The 14,859-nt window shown below is 50.7% G+C and overlaps 1 protein-coding gene across 2 annotated transcripts in view; it reads right to left on the minus strand.

The window, feature by feature from the left end:
* Positions 1-30: 30 nt before the first annotated feature.
* The window catches only part of SMAD3 (SMAD family member 3), a 68,128-nt gene continuing 53,299 nt past the window's right edge, over positions 31-14,859 (minus strand). For both annotated transcript variants that reach the window (XM_054272605.1, XM_054272604.1), the window contains exons 4-9: positions 14,742-14,816; positions 13,920-13,970; positions 8,535-8,747; positions 6,153-6,290; positions 3,804-3,948; positions 31-2,084 (exon numbers count right to left, since the gene is read on the minus strand). In XM_054272605.1, the coding sequence (XP_054128580.1) occupies positions 1,961-2,084; positions 3,804-3,948; positions 6,153-6,290; positions 8,535-8,747; positions 13,920-13,970; positions 14,742-14,816 (746 nt within the window). In that variant the 3' untranslated portion in view covers positions 31-1,960. The remainder of the gene's footprint in view (positions 2,085-3,803; positions 3,949-6,152; positions 6,291-8,534; positions 8,748-13,919; positions 13,971-14,741; positions 14,817-14,859) is intronic.

Here is a 14,859-nt window from a genome sequence, read left to right on the forward strand (position 1 = left end):
TAGAAACCTGTATCTGAACCAATGCTGGACCAATCCATGGTGACAACAGACCTGCTTTGTAAAAGGCCCAAATAACTCCTATTTTATACAGATCTCTTCTTGTCCCAGTCTGTGCAGGCAGACCTGTAACTCACATCAGGCACACTGTAAAATTTAACAAACATCCAAAAGCCTCCAGTGCTGCTTGTGCTGTGCTGCACAGAGCAGCTGCAGTCCAGACTCAGCCAGGACATCCAAGGTCCTGTGTGACCAGGAGCACATCCACCATCAGAGGCCTCCTTGCATTTCAGATGTGTAACAAGGCAGTTCCTTGTCTCTGGAAGGGAACTCCCCAAACCAGCCCTTCATCTGCATTCAGCAGCAGCAGCAGCGGCCTCTGCGATCTGTTCTGGTGGCACTGGGTCCCCTCAGCTCCAGCAGTGTGTCAGGCTGTGCCAAGCAGGAGAGGCTGGCAGACGTCTCTGAGGAAGGAGCCTTGGCAAGGGAGGAGCATGGAAATTCCTGGTGGTGTTTGATCCAGTCAGTTCCCCCCGTGGATCAGGGCACTCCCACAGAAGTTTGCAGGACTAAAGTTTTATCAAAACCATCCTCAAGTCCATCCCAGTCAGTCCTTCCCACATCCAGCTTGTTTGTCTTTCATAGATAAAAAAACAAGAAAAAAAAGATTTCCATAGGAAACTGATTATCACTTTCTCCCCTCCCCCTCTAATATTTTGGCACAAATGCATAAGATATTCACTGCAGATATAAAGAAACAGATAATTGGACAGCACTGACAAAGTTATGAGACTTATTTGGCAAATGTGAACCATAAAAACAAGTGCTAAGGGTTTTTTCCAGTTGTGGAAATTGTTTGCCACGACAGTTGCTGCAGGGATAAAAAATATTAAACAGTCTGGAGCATGTATGTTTAAAATGAACATTTTATAATACAAGTAAATACACACTCTCCCAATTTCTCCAGGCAAAAACACATCTTAGAGCATTTTCATCAGCTGGAACAGTTTCCCACAGAGGGCTGGTGGAGTCTGAGATGTCCTGGCTGCTGCATGTGACAGCACGGGCTCCCCCTCCAGGGCTGCTCCACAGCCAGGCCTGGACATTCCAGCCCTGCTCACCTGGGCAGGAGCCCCTCGGGCTCTGCAGAGGCAGAGACTGGGAAAGCACAGCCCAGAGCTGCAGGGTGAATGCAGACAGACTGCACAGAACCAGCCTGGTGCTCCAGGCACGGCTCCCCAGGGACAGTCCTCCCTCTGGGAGCACTCCAGTCAAACATCGCAGCAGCAACACCACAAAGAGCCCCCAGGTGGGCTTTGGCTCCATGTGAATCCAGGCTGATCCTTGAGGGCATCGTCCCTGGGCACCAGGCAAGGCTCTGCCTCCTTGCTGCAAGTCCAGGGTGGGAAATTCCTTCCTTTTCGGAACATTCCTGGGGAATTCCTTCTTCTGGGTGTTTGAAATGCCTCCTTCCCCCTGCTGCTGCAGTATGGGTGTGCATCAGGTGGGTGGGGAAGGAATTCAAGAGCAGGAGCCATCCCAGAGTCCCACAGGCCCTGGTGTTCCCATCTTGGAGCCCTCAGGCCCTGGTGTTCCTGGGATGCTGCAGAGCCTGGAGCTGTGTGAGGGAAGGGGAAGCTTCCCGGCAGCTGGGATGGCTCCTGTGCCACACACAGCCTGGGGGCAGGTGAGCAGTGCCTGCTCTCCACTGAAACAACTTCCAGCTCTTCATCCTCACCAACTCCAGCTCCAAATTCCAACTGCAGCCCGACCAAAGTGCCGACAGTTTCAGTGGAAGTGGCTTAAATGGGTATTTAAAAACAACAACAAAACAAAAAAAACCTGCTTCTTTTTGTTTTTGAAGCAGATTTTTTTTCTCATCGCTTGAGTAACTGGGGAGTTGTTTACTAAGCCTTTGCTAAGGGTGTTGCAGTCCTCGTTCCCCAGGGCCCCAGGGGGTTCCTTAGGAGACGCTGGAGCAGCGGATGCTGGGGGAGCCCATCTGTGTCAGGACCTTGTCCAGCCACTGCAGGGGCCCGTTGAGGTGCAGCTCGATCCAGCAGGGAGTGCTGGTCACCGTCTGCCTCCTGCCAGGGGAGAGCACACAACACACCGTGACCCACAGACCTCAGCACACAGAACAGGCTTCCCAGCTCCTGAGCTGCTCCCACAGCCACCTGGCCAAAGGAGTGGCTCCCCTCTGCCACAGCCTCTGCCCTGCGCTGCTCATTTCTTTTAAAACCCCACCCTGTCCCTCCGTATTTGTTATGATCCCACAGGAGCAGCTTGCTATTTACTGCTCAGATTCCTGGGAACAGGCAGCTGATTCCCTGAAGGGAAACAAGGTGTCGATCTAAGCAAAACCCATTTTTCCTTCGCAGACCTTTCCTAGTTAGACAGCAAGGTCTGCGTTCACCAAATATGTTCAGTTTTCCTATGCACAAGACAAAGATGTTCACTTTTTACTGCACCCTTGGGTTTTAGTAGAAGGTGGAAGCGCTGGGAAGAGCTCACCCCAAGCCCTGCAGACCCTTCCTGCACCCATGGCCCTGCTGGGCCGGGGCTCAGCTGCTCTGACCTTGCCCTGCACAAATCCCTGTTCCCCTCCTGTCGCTCTCCCCGAGCCCAGACCCCACAGGTATGTCCAGAAGGCAAAGCACAGAGATGGGGACGAAAAGAAGGAAAGGGAGACCAAGACATGGAGCCAGGGGCTCTCCCTCCCTTGCTGAGGCATGGTGAGGTCTTGTTCCAGGCAGGGACAGCTGCTGTGCAGGAGGGAGATCACAAAGCAGGAGAAACAGCCTGGAAACAGCCTCGCCTTACACCCCCACTTCCCACAGAAGCTGCCCTTGGAATCTGGTGATGGGAGGGAGAACCTGAAATCTGTGGGAGCCAGGGACAACCAGAGGTGAAAAGGGGACTGACCCTGTGCTTGGGGGGCTGCCCTGAGCTCCCACCACCATCCCTGTCCCTGTCCACCACAGGCTTCTCCCCCTTCCCTGCACCAGATCCCTGGCACAGAGGAGCACTAAACACTCCCATCACTGCTCAAAGGTGAACCAGGGATCAGGGAATGGCCCTCTGGATGCTCCACAGGAACATGTCCATCTCTGCATCAGATGGAGAACTCTGTGGCAGGGAGAGCAGGATGGGCAGAGCAGCCCAGCCCTGCAGGGATCCCTGGCTTTCCGTAAGTCACGCTCCTCTGCAGCTCATTAGGGCCTGGCTGGGAGCCAGCCCTGCTCTGCTCTGGCCCCAGCTCAGGATGATTTCAAAACAAAATGGACTCCAAACATCTGGAGAAATGAAGAAAGTGGCAGAGCAATGTGCAGGGCCTGGGCCCCAGCTGCTCCTGAGGCCTCTCCCCCTCCTGCAGCAGAGCAGCCCCAGAACGGCAGCGACCCCACGGAGCTCGGAGTGAGGCCACAGCTTTAAAGGGTGTCCAGTGTTTCCACATCACCCTGGGCTCAAAACCTCACCACCTCTCCCTCTCAGAAAACAACACCCATTTGCCACTGAATTGCATTTCCCCTGTTTGTACTATCCATCCCTGCTCTCCCTTGGATGTTCGCTCTCCAGTGGGGTGACAGAGCAATTTTCCCCATTTTCAAACAGCACTGGCAGCTCGGCAGGGCTCTCCCAGGCAGGAGCTGAGGAGGAGCAGGCTCGGGGTGATCCCCAGCCCATTCCCAAGAGCCACAGCCCATCCCTGTTCCCGAGCAGGCTGTCCCCGCCCTGCAGACAGCACTGGCAGCTCTGCAGGGCTCTCTCTCCCAGGCAGGAGCAGGAGCAGCCCAGGGCCCCACCTGTACTCGGCGCCCCAGCCCTTGACGAAGCTCATGCGGATGGTGCACATGCGCGTCAGCTGGTACACGGCCTCGAAGCCCTGGTTCACCGACTGCGCCAGCAGCGCCGCGAACTCCTGGTTGTTAAAGATCTTCAGGTTACAGCCTGGGGAAAGGACACAGCAGGGACACGCCGTCGGCTCGGTGGCATTGGGAATTCTGGCTTTTCAGAGAACTCCAGGCTGCCTTCCCATGTCCTCAGAGCCCAGGGACAGGAATGGCCGCTGCCACATTTTCACAGGGAGAATTCTGAATGCTGGAGCACCCCAGCAGACTGTGACTGGAGAGACCAGGCTCGGGATCCTCCCCTGGAACCTCCTTCTCTCTCCTGGACACCACTTCCTTCCTATTGTAATTTAAAGCCTGCCTGAGGCTGAGCACTCGCCAGCAGAGATCCTGCAGGGCTGGAGGGGAGGAATGCACAGGCTGAACACAGGAGCTCCCTGTGCTGGATTGACACGAGTCTGTCACAGAACGGGGGAGCTCTGCAGAAACCACTCTGACGCTCCAGGAAGCAGCTCTGAGGGTTAAAGAGGTGCCAGGGCTGGTGCCAGGGCTGCTCCTGCTCAAATCCTCTCTCCACTTTCACTGTCATGTGCCAAACACGTTCCTTTCAAAACACAAGTTTTCCCCTGATGTTTAGCCCCAGCTAAACAACTGAGAACAACTTATCCAACTGTTCTTAGGGGGAAAAGGTGAAATATAATAACATCCTTCAGAGTTTAGATAAATAAATAAATGCCCCACTCTTTAAAAAGTGTTTCTACATTTGCTTTCTCCCAGATAATCATAAACAAGTTAAACTCTGAAACCAAGCACTCAGCTAAGGCTCATTTGGGATTACACATGGGCCAAGGCTGAAAAACAACATTTGGAGTGGGATGAATTGTGTTTTGCTAAAAATCACTTTGTGAGCCTCCTCTCCTGGGCTGGACTCATGTGGTGTGGAGCAAAGGGTGACCACAGCAGCTGCAGGAAGCACTGCCCACTTCTGGAAGCAGGCAGGAGCCCAGGGCTGCAGTCCCAGGGAGCCTGAAGGGAGGGTTGAAGGGTGGAAGTGCCAGGGCCAGGCTGAGCTCAGGGAAGGAGGAATAAACTCCAGGAGGATCCCAGTGCAGGATCCCAGCCCCTGGGAGCACTTGGGATCAGGTCTCCCCATGGGGGAGGGAGGCAATGACTCGATCCTGTCAACGAGGCAATGAAGAAACTGCTCCAAACCCAGCAAAGATTTGAAGAGCAGGCGGCCAAAGACTGTGGCAAAAGTGGGGAGAGCTGGATCCAAAAACTGAGCCTGAGCTGGGTCTGAGCGGAAATGTGGGCTTTTCATGTCTGCAGATGTTGACTCCAGCCAGGGTGGACTCCTGTGATGTGGTGGGGAATTAAGTCATGATTTGCAGCACTGGCAGCTGCATCTGAGAAAGGAAACCCATTAGGATGGGCCAGAGCTTGGAGCATATGGATCTCCTCTCAAAAGAAAAGAATTCAAATATTTCTAAACAAAGAAGTTCAGTTTTTAAATATATACAGGCTTTTAACTGTAAAAAAGTCAGCTTGTGTAAGCTTAGCTAAATAACAAAATTCCATTTCAAACAGCATCTCCTCTCTTACCAGCTTTTTTGCATTTATCTAACAAAAAAGCCTTTTCTTCCCAAGTAGATGAAATAAATTATCTTGTAATATTTCAGCAAAAACTTCAGACTGTAACCAGAATAACAAGGTGTCTGCAAATGTGATTTCTTTAGAACAAACCAATTCACACAGAGGAAGGGATTTTACTGGAGACCAGAAAAAAAGGAGCGATTTAAATCTATTATGGGTGAATCAAAATCAAGAGAAATTTCTTACCATTACTTAGAGGCACAAACAAAATTATCAACGTGTCTGTGAGATAATTACACTACAACAACAGACTGATAAAACACTGAAGGAACAAGGGGCAGATTGTGCTCTAAATTGTGCTAAGATTCTGTTCTGTTAGATGAATGCAGTGCAGCTACTGGAGGCTCCACAGCAGCTTCCTTCAGCAGTACCTCCATCCCTAAAGCTATAAAAATGCCCTGCTGGAATTGTCCAGTGGCTGCTAAAAGAGTAAAATAGATTTTCCAGAGAATCTGTGGGCTCCCCTTCCCTGGAAGTGCTCCAGGCCAGGCTGGACGGGGCTTGGAGCAGCATGGGGTAGTGCCAGGTGTGGAAGGGGATGTTCCAACCCAATGTAACCCAACCCAACCCATCCCACCGCACCCACGGTATGATTTTAGAGCAGCCCGAGCGCCCGGAGCAGGGCAGTGCCGGGGCTGTGTGTGCCCTTACCTGGCGGGATCTTGCACACCGTGGCCGGGTGCCAGCCGTAGCGCTGGTTGCAGTTCGGCGACTGCACGAAGATGGCGCTGTCGCTGAGGCACTCGGCGAACACCTCCCCGCCGATGTAGTACAGCCTCACGCCGCGGCCTGCCACACAGCGAGGGTCAGCGGGAAACACCGGGAAAAACACCGGGAAAAACTGAGCTCGGGGATGGGACGGCTCCCTCAGGGGGGAAAACTGACCCTGGGCAGGAATGGCTCCCTCAGGGGAGATGAACTGACCCCGCGGCTGGGACGATTCCCTCAGGGGAGAAACCACCGAGAAAAACTGACCCAGAAGTTGGGACGGCTCCCTCAGGGGGGAAAAACTGACCCTGGGGTTGGGACGGCTCCCTGAGGAAAAATGTGCCAGGGGCTGGGATGGCTCCCTCAGGGGGGAAACACCGGGGAAAACTGACCCGGGGCTGGGACAGCTCCCTGAGGGGGAAAAATACCCAGAAAAATTGACCCCGAGGCTGGGATGGCTCCCTCATGGGGGAAAACTGACCCCAGGGCTGGGACAGCTCCCTGAGCCAGCTCTAAACCAGCAGCTCCGCCACCACTGATGGAAACTCTGTCCCACTGGACATTCCAATAAACTGCTCCATGGGCAGGCGAGCTGAGGGAGGCAGGAGCAGCAGCTCCAGTTGGAATTGTACCTCCAGCCCCAGCCAGGTCCCTTCAACTCATGCACACTGATAGTTTCCATATGAATGTTCTATCAGTTAACACATGAAAATCATAATTTCTATCAGTTAACACATGAAAATCATAATTTCTTCTGAAAGTCATCCCAGCTGGACACAACTGTTTGGAGATTTACTCAATGATTTAGAATGGAATTCCAAGGCACTTCCAAATCCTGGCCTTTTGCTGGAGATGACTTTGTGTACCAGGACACATACATTGCCCATAGGTGTTTACACAAGTCATTAAAATCTCAGTTAATAAAGGAACAAAGTTGAAGAATACATTTTGTTGCTCAAAGAAACATTTGATGTGGTCTCACATTCCTGTCTGAATGCGCTGCTTTCATCCTTCCACCAAGCAGGACTCTGCTGCATTTAAAATCTGATTTCTGAATCTTGGTGGGTTCTGGGAATATAATAATCTTCAAAACAAGTGAGAAAAGATCGTCCTGTGCAAAAGGGAGGATTCTCCGATTGCTCGGGAAAGGGGAGCAAAATTAGGACAAAAATTGGGTTCATTTTCAATAGGAGTCAGCAGAAAAGAGTAAAGAACAAGCAATTGACTTTTAGCAAAATTGCAGAAATTTGGGATGTTCCACTTAGCACAAGTTTCACTGAGAACAAATTGGCTGGGACCTTGGAGGAAAAGTGGAAATTGAGATGACAATCAAGGAGCTCAGTTTCCATTTATAAAAGGTCACTCAGAAAATAAAACAGTGCAGGAAGGGAAAAGAACACAGAAAATTATCCCTGACATCCCTCCAGATACACAGTGTGTGAAATGGTTTAAAATCTATGACATGCAGCAATTTTAGCATTCCTTGGTGCATTTTTATATTACAATTATGTGAAAAATCACAATTAGTGTTGTTGTATGGAGGATCAGCCTGATATTCCCACCCTAAACCGGGCTCTAAACCAGCTAACAGAGGGTTTTGTAGAGGGGTTTTTGAGGAGGGGTATTTGAGGAGTGGTATTTGAGGAGGGGTTTTTGAGGAGGGGTTTTTGAGGAGGGGTTTTTGAGGAGGAGCTTTTGTAGAGGGGTTTTTGAGGAGGAGTTTCTATGGAGAGGTATTTAAGGAGGGGTTTTTGAGGAGGGGTTTCTATGGAGGGGTTTGGGGTTTCTATGGAGGGCTATTTGAGGAGGGGTTTCTATGGAGGAGTTTCTATGGAGGGGTTTCTACGGAGGGGTTTTTGAGGAGGAGTTTTTGTAGAGGCGTTTTTGAGGAGGGGATTCTGTGGAGGGGTTTTGAGGAGGGGATTCTGTGGAGGGTTTTTGAGGAGGGGATTGTGTGGAGGGGTTTTGAGGAGGGGATTCTGTGGAGGGTTTTTTGAGGAGGGGATTGTGTGGAGGAGTTTTTGAGGAGGGGATTGTGTGGAGGGGTTTTGAGGAGGGGATTCTGTGGAGGGTTTTTGAGGAGGGGATTGTGTGGAGGGGTTTTGAGGAGGGGATTCTGTGGAGGGTTTTTTGAGGAGGGGATTGTGTGGAGGGGTTTTGAGGAGGGGATTCTGTGGAGGGGTTTTGAGGAGGGGATTGTGTGGAGGGGTTTTTGAGGAGGAGTTTTTGAGGAGGGGATTCTGTGGAGGGGTTTCTATGGAGGGGTTTTTGAGGAGTTTTTGAGTAGGGGTGTTTGAGGAGGGGTTTCTGGGGGCAGCGCGTTACCGATGTGGCGCCGGGTGAGCTCCACGGCCGCGTTGCGGTTGACGTTGGACAGCAGCCCCAGGCAGAAGCGCTCCGAGTTGGAGGGGTCGGTGAAGCCGTCCACGGTCATGGAGGGCTGCGAGGCGTGGAAGGTCTCCCCCACCCTCTGGTTGAGCTCGTAGTAGGAGATGGAGCACCAGAAGGCCGGCTCGCAGTAGGTCACGGGCTGCAGGTCTGCACCGAACAAAAGCCACATCAGCCACAGCAAGGGAAAGGGGGATGGAAAAAATACAACCCAGCTGGTTTGGAATATTGTTCTGCTCCATTCCTCAGGCTCCCTTCAACCAAGGTTTCCTTTTAATGGACCACAGCAAGGAGGTGACATCAGCCCTGGAGCTTCTGGCACGTGGAGCAATCACAGATAGTCAAAGGCATTACTCACTTAGCAAGTGGGGTGTCACTGAGCAGCCCCACACTTGGGGGAAATTAAATAAATAAACTCAGCTTTACTATGAAATGTGGGATCCCTTTTAGGCAGACAGTTCCTTAAGGAGACAAAGAAAAGGAAGGAGCAGAAAACCTTGGTAAGCATAAAGCACAGACCTGCTGTCCATAGCACAGGTGTGCTGCACCCTAAATCTGTGCACTTGCAACCAGTAAATCCAACTTTCCTTCTCACTGACCCTGCTGTGACCTCTCTGGCACTGGTGAAACCAGTAGAGGCTGAAATATGCCCCAAACTGCCTTTAACAGTGGCATCAAAGTGATTTAAAAACCTTCTCCCAGTGCACTGGATCTCCAAGCATCACAGGAAAATCCATTTTCCCAGCAGGTGGAGGCTCAGCTCTCCCCCCGGGGTCCTGGTTTGCCTCATGGACCGAAGCCAAGGGGCTGAAGGTGAGGAGCAGAGGGAGCCTCAGGAAGGCAGGTGGGCACTCAGACAGCACTGAGTGATTTCACTGCTCTACTGAAGCCCAGGAGACTCCAGCAGAGCAAGGCTCAAGGAGAATTTCCTGGAAATGCAGCCCAGGGAGGTGCCAGCCCTGCTGAGAGCCAAGCTGAGCAGGGACTGCAAAGCAGACCCAGCCAATTCCTGAGTGCTGCTCCCCACATCCAGGGCAGGAGAATTCCCTCCAGCCCTACCCCAATTCATCACTTCATCCCCATTCAAATGGTGCTTAAAGACAGAACAGAACAGCTCCCATCTGGCCAAGGAGTTAACATCAAGCAGCAAAACCCAGGTTTTTCCCATCTGCTGCTCCTGCAGGGCTTAGGAGAATGTGGGGCTTAAGAGATCAACTCCAAAAAAATCCAGGACAGGTTTTCACCACCCCAGCCTCCTCTCACACTGACCAGGGTCTCTGCAGAGGTCTGGGAGCCTTTTCTCACCTGTACCTGTTACTCCATAACCTTCAGGCACAGGCTGGAGCAGCCACAAGGCACCTTGGCTTCCTCTCCACTGTTGGAAGAGTTCCCAAAGCAGCCATTAATCAGGAAAATCACTTTGCTTTCTGCTTTGTTACACGCTTTGCTGACAGCAAATAAGGAATTGAATAGAAGTACATCTGGGGAACTCTGTAATTCTTAGCAGGCTTCACAATCCATGAAATTTGGAGCTTGCACTCATCCCCAGCTTCTTTTACCTGCCACTTCCTCACATTTGAATTTTACAGCTCAAAGCAAGCCCCTCTTTGACAGAAACAGATTGTTTCACACATCCAGGAGTGCCACAGGTTTACTGTCCCTGCCTGTTTCCCCTGCACGTCCCATTTGGTGTTCCCACTGGAAACTGCCACAGCAGACAAGCTTTCCCAGCAGCAGCTGAGGCCACCTCAGGACTGCTGTGGGCTCTGAGGCCCCAGCAGAGTTTGGAGAGAGGCCCAGCAAACACCAGCTCTGCCCAGAGCCTCCCAAGGTGAGAGCACCCACCAAAGAAAACACATCAGTTCCACATGACTGGGCTCTTACTCCACAGCAAGTGCTTTTCTAATCAAAACGCTGCTCAGCTCCAGAAAAATCAACTTGTGTTGATCCTTAAGTAATACCCTCAGGTTGGTGCTATTCAAGTTATAAAAACACTGAAACCTCTCCATGGTTTTGTGGTCCTTTCCTTCAGAAACCACCTCCACCTCGCTGGGGCCCAAGGGAACTGTGGATTCCTCACTGAAGGATGTACAGAAATTTTATTTCTGGCTTATCTGCAGCCTGAGGAAAGACATAAACCAACAAATCCTGGTTTGAGGAAAAGCTTGTCTCTAAAAACTGCAACCAAGTTTTTAATGATGCTGCTTTCTCCTCTGATTTGTAGTTTTAAACCTCAGCTTAAGCTGCTGTGGGATGGGCATGTTCTCTCTTGTGTTAGAGCTGCCCTAAATATTCATTTTCAATTTATGGCTTCAGTGTTTGGGGAAAAGGAAGAGAATGCAGCTCTGCTAAAGCCAAAGAGCCCTGTGGGGGTACACAATCAATAAAAGAGGATACATGAAACCCAGGCAATTCCTGCCTGAATCGTCTCTGCACAATTTCAGCCTTGACTCAGAAACAGCTTTGCTGTCAGAAGTGTCCCCTGGGCTCTGGGATGGTCCCAGCCCTGCATCCTCCCTGCCAGATCAAAGTCCTGGGGAGAATCTGCTGCGTGCTCTGCTGCCCTGTGACACAGGGAGTGTTACCCTGGTTCCAGGGAGCGTGCTGATCACAGTGTGGCCCACAGCTCAGGGATGTTCCCAGCTGTGCCAACCCCAGCCCCCTCCTTGGGAACGAGGAGATTCCCTTCCCCCTGCAGCAGGGAGGGCTGGCTGTGCCCTGGGACAGGGACACAGGGACAGGATGTGACAAGGGCCATGTGCTCCCTGCTCTGGCAGCTCCTGCGTCAGGCCCTTCATGGGGCAATCCCTGACAATGGATTTCCTGTGCTGCAGGGATGGCCCCCTCGGAACAACAATGGGTGTGTGACCACAGGGCTGCTCCTCAGCCAGCCCCAATCCCTGACTTCGTTCCCAGTGCCCACAGAATGCTGGCAACTCTCCTTCCATTTTGTTTTTAGTATTTCCCTCAGTTTGTGTTTCAGCAATAGGGAAAGAGATCCTCGGATCTTGTGACTTCCACTTAAAGCTTTTGTTTGACAACTGAAAACTTGACAACAGTAATTTGGAACCAAAACTCCAACACTTCCAACTCCAACACAAACTGCAAGGATAATTTTTTTAAAAATCCCAATATGTTACCTTGCAACACTTTTGTGCCTGGGAATGGAAAGATGAAATTCCCTGAGCTCCCTCCATCCCAGTTTCAGCCTGCCATGGAAAACCTGCCCTGCCCTCGAGGTAACCCTGCCCCTGGTGTCACACTTGGTTTGCCTTGCACTGCTTTATTGCCTCTGCTACTCCCTGGAATATGGCCATGGGATTTGGGTCCAAAGTTCAGTTTACACAAAGTGAACTGTCCTAAAAGCTTCAGGTAGCTCTGCTCAAACAAACACAGCAATCCTGGGACATTGTTTTCTTCACGGCAAAGCCCCCGTTCTGCTCCAGAGCTGAGAAGCTTCCTCCATGCACACACTGCTGGGGTTCGGATTTCTGTTCCATTTCCTCCACAGACACACAGAAAGCCTCTTTGGACTCCTGCAGAGCAAAGTCCAGCCCTAGACAGTGGAGTCTGCTTATCCAGCAACGACAGGAGTGCTGCAGCAGCTCACCAGCAGCTCCTTCCTGGGCTGTGCCCATCAGGCTGAAGGTCTGACTTCCCTGAGAGCAGCTCCTTGCTGCTGATAAACCATTTACAACACTCATGTGATGGCAATTTTGCCCTTGGACACTTTTAAGTGTGGATCAGCTGCTCTTTCATTTATTATTTCGTAGCTTCCTCAAAGGCAAAAATTTACAATAAAATTAAAAGCAACAAGAAGTTCTTCATTTGTGGAAGCTCCTGCCTGAGAGCAATAAATATGGTTTGCAAGAATTCAAAGGCATTTTTTAATGCTGGTAAATTAAACTGCTCCTCTGCTGTCTGCTCCTCAGACTACAAAGAGACTCCTCATGCTTTACCAGCTTCACCTGCTCCTTTTTTTGTCCCCAGACAGCACCTGAGACATCTGATGTGTTACCAACCAGTGTCCCTGTCAGGAAGGATATGGGGGTCTATTTCCTAGGAACTCCTCTCTGCCTTATGGAAGGCAGATACCACTTGCCAGCTTGAGTTTGTTACATGGAATTGGCTTTTTAAGTTGGAAAAAAAAAAAAAAAAAGGAAGAATTGCAGGAAAAATTGCAAGAAAATCTCATCAGTTCTCACTGGGAAAAATGAAATAAAAATGTCTCAGTCACGCATTTTCTTCTTGGGCTGTAGCAGTTAAAGAAATAAAAGTTTTGTGTCACCATGGCAATATTAAAAAAGGAGGGGGGGGAGAAATCCTCTGTTCAACAGCCCCAAGATATCTAAAAGTCAGCCAATGACTGACAAATTTTGGAGCAGTGTCAAAGTCCTGCGTGCCAGGATTAAAAGCGTATGTAAACTTTATGGCCATGGTTATTCCAGAGGAGTCTCCAGTGGGCTCTGTCTGCTGCCTTAATGAACAGTTGGGGAGCTGATCCTGCAGCCAGGCAGAGCTGGGAGGGATTTTTATGGCACAGCAAATCCAAACAGGGCAGGAGCTCAGAGTGATGGAGATCAGAATGAAAAGACAGGGTGGAACTTTGGAGATAACAGAGGTGCAGAGAGAGCCACAAAAGCTCTCCCTTCTCCTCAGGGTTGCCCTGCCCTGCTCTGTCCCAGTGCCAGCCATGGCCTGGCAGAGCCCTTGGGGCTGGAATGTGCTCCCTGTGCCCAGGATGGAGCTGGGGGGGGAAACAACTCCAGACTGCAGAGTGATTTGGGTTTGGGAGAGGAAAAGCAGCTGCTGTGAGCCAGATCTGTGCTTTGAGCATCTCCCCCACCAGCACCACCTCTGGAATGCCGACCATGACCTCTCCATTCCCTGGCATTCCTGCACATTCCCTGCTCATTTGGGCTCTGCAGCCCCACACCAACCAACCTCCTCCACTCCTCTGTGCTCAGACCATGCTCAGTCTCACAGAATCACACAATTCCGGGACAGGTTGGGTTGGAAGGGACCTTAAATCCCATCCAGCTCCATCCCTGCCTTGGCCAGGGACACCTTCCTCTGTCCCAGGGTGCTCCAGCCTGGCCCTGGGCACTGCCAGGGATCCAGGGGCAGCCACAGCTCCTCTGGGAATTCCATCCCAGCCCTCCCCACCCTCCCAGGGAACAATTCCCTGCTCACATCTAACCCAAAGCTGCCCTATGGGAGATTCAAACCATTGGAATACTGCAAGAAGTGCACAACTTCAACAGCATCATCCAAATGTCACCCTCTTGGCTGTAATTACAGCTCCCAGGATCATGTGCTTACCCAGGTTGTTGTGTGCTGGAGACATGGGGTTTGGTGATAAGTTTGGAGAACCTGAAAATCAAGGAGGGGTAATTATTGCTATGGAATCTGCACCAGGAAAAACATTCACAGGATCTGCAGGGCTGCCCAGGCTTGTTGGAGGGACAGCCCAGTGCTCACTGCAGGCTCATTTCTGACACGGCAGCTTCTCTCATGTTCACTGCTCCTTACAGGAGCTCTCAAATATCAACTTGCTGCCCCTTCACAGGGAATTCACTGGAGTTTAACCCATTAATTTCCCAAACTGAGCAGTACTTGGGTGTTTTGATTTCAGGTATCATCCTGACAAACTCAGTTAGCTGGGCATTAAAGAGCTTGGGTGCACATTGCCAGACAAAATAAAATTAAAACCATAACATTTATATCCCAAATCCTGCTGGGTTTGGGACAATGGAGTGTTGGATCAGGTTAAACAGATCTGACCAAAAAGCTGTCAGAGTTTTATCCTCCATCATGGAAATTTGCCACCAATTCTGGGCCTATAATTTCAGTATCTGCACTTGGATGTCCCATGGATGCAGACAGGGGGTGCAGCCCATTTTTACATTTCCTTTCACATTGTTCTGAGCTGGTTTCTTTAATTTTTTTTCTATAAAGACGGAAGTCCATGACATCTGAACATTAATATGGGCTATTTGAACATAATATATGGATTATCTGAACATTAATTAGGTACCCTCATTCCAAACCTGGCTACTTCTTTTTGTGGCAATGAGAGAAAACCTGGACATTGAACTTTCTTTGGGACACAGCCACTAAATTAAATCCCCAAAGGTGACTCACCTGCATCCATGCTGGGGTTCATCTGGTGGTCACTGGTTTCTCCATCCTCACTCAGGTAGCCTGGAGGAGGGGTCTCTGGAGGCACAAAACCATCACGCTGTCAGTGAACTGAAAACTC

Source organism: Melozone crissalis, unplaced genomic scaffold (genome assembly GCF_028551555.1).
Source record: "Melozone crissalis strain CALT ecotype California unplaced genomic scaffold, PUWL_Pcris_2 ptg000014l_1, whole genome shotgun sequence".
Lineage (NCBI taxonomy): Eukaryota > Metazoa > Chordata > Aves > Passeriformes > Passerellidae > Melozone > Melozone crissalis.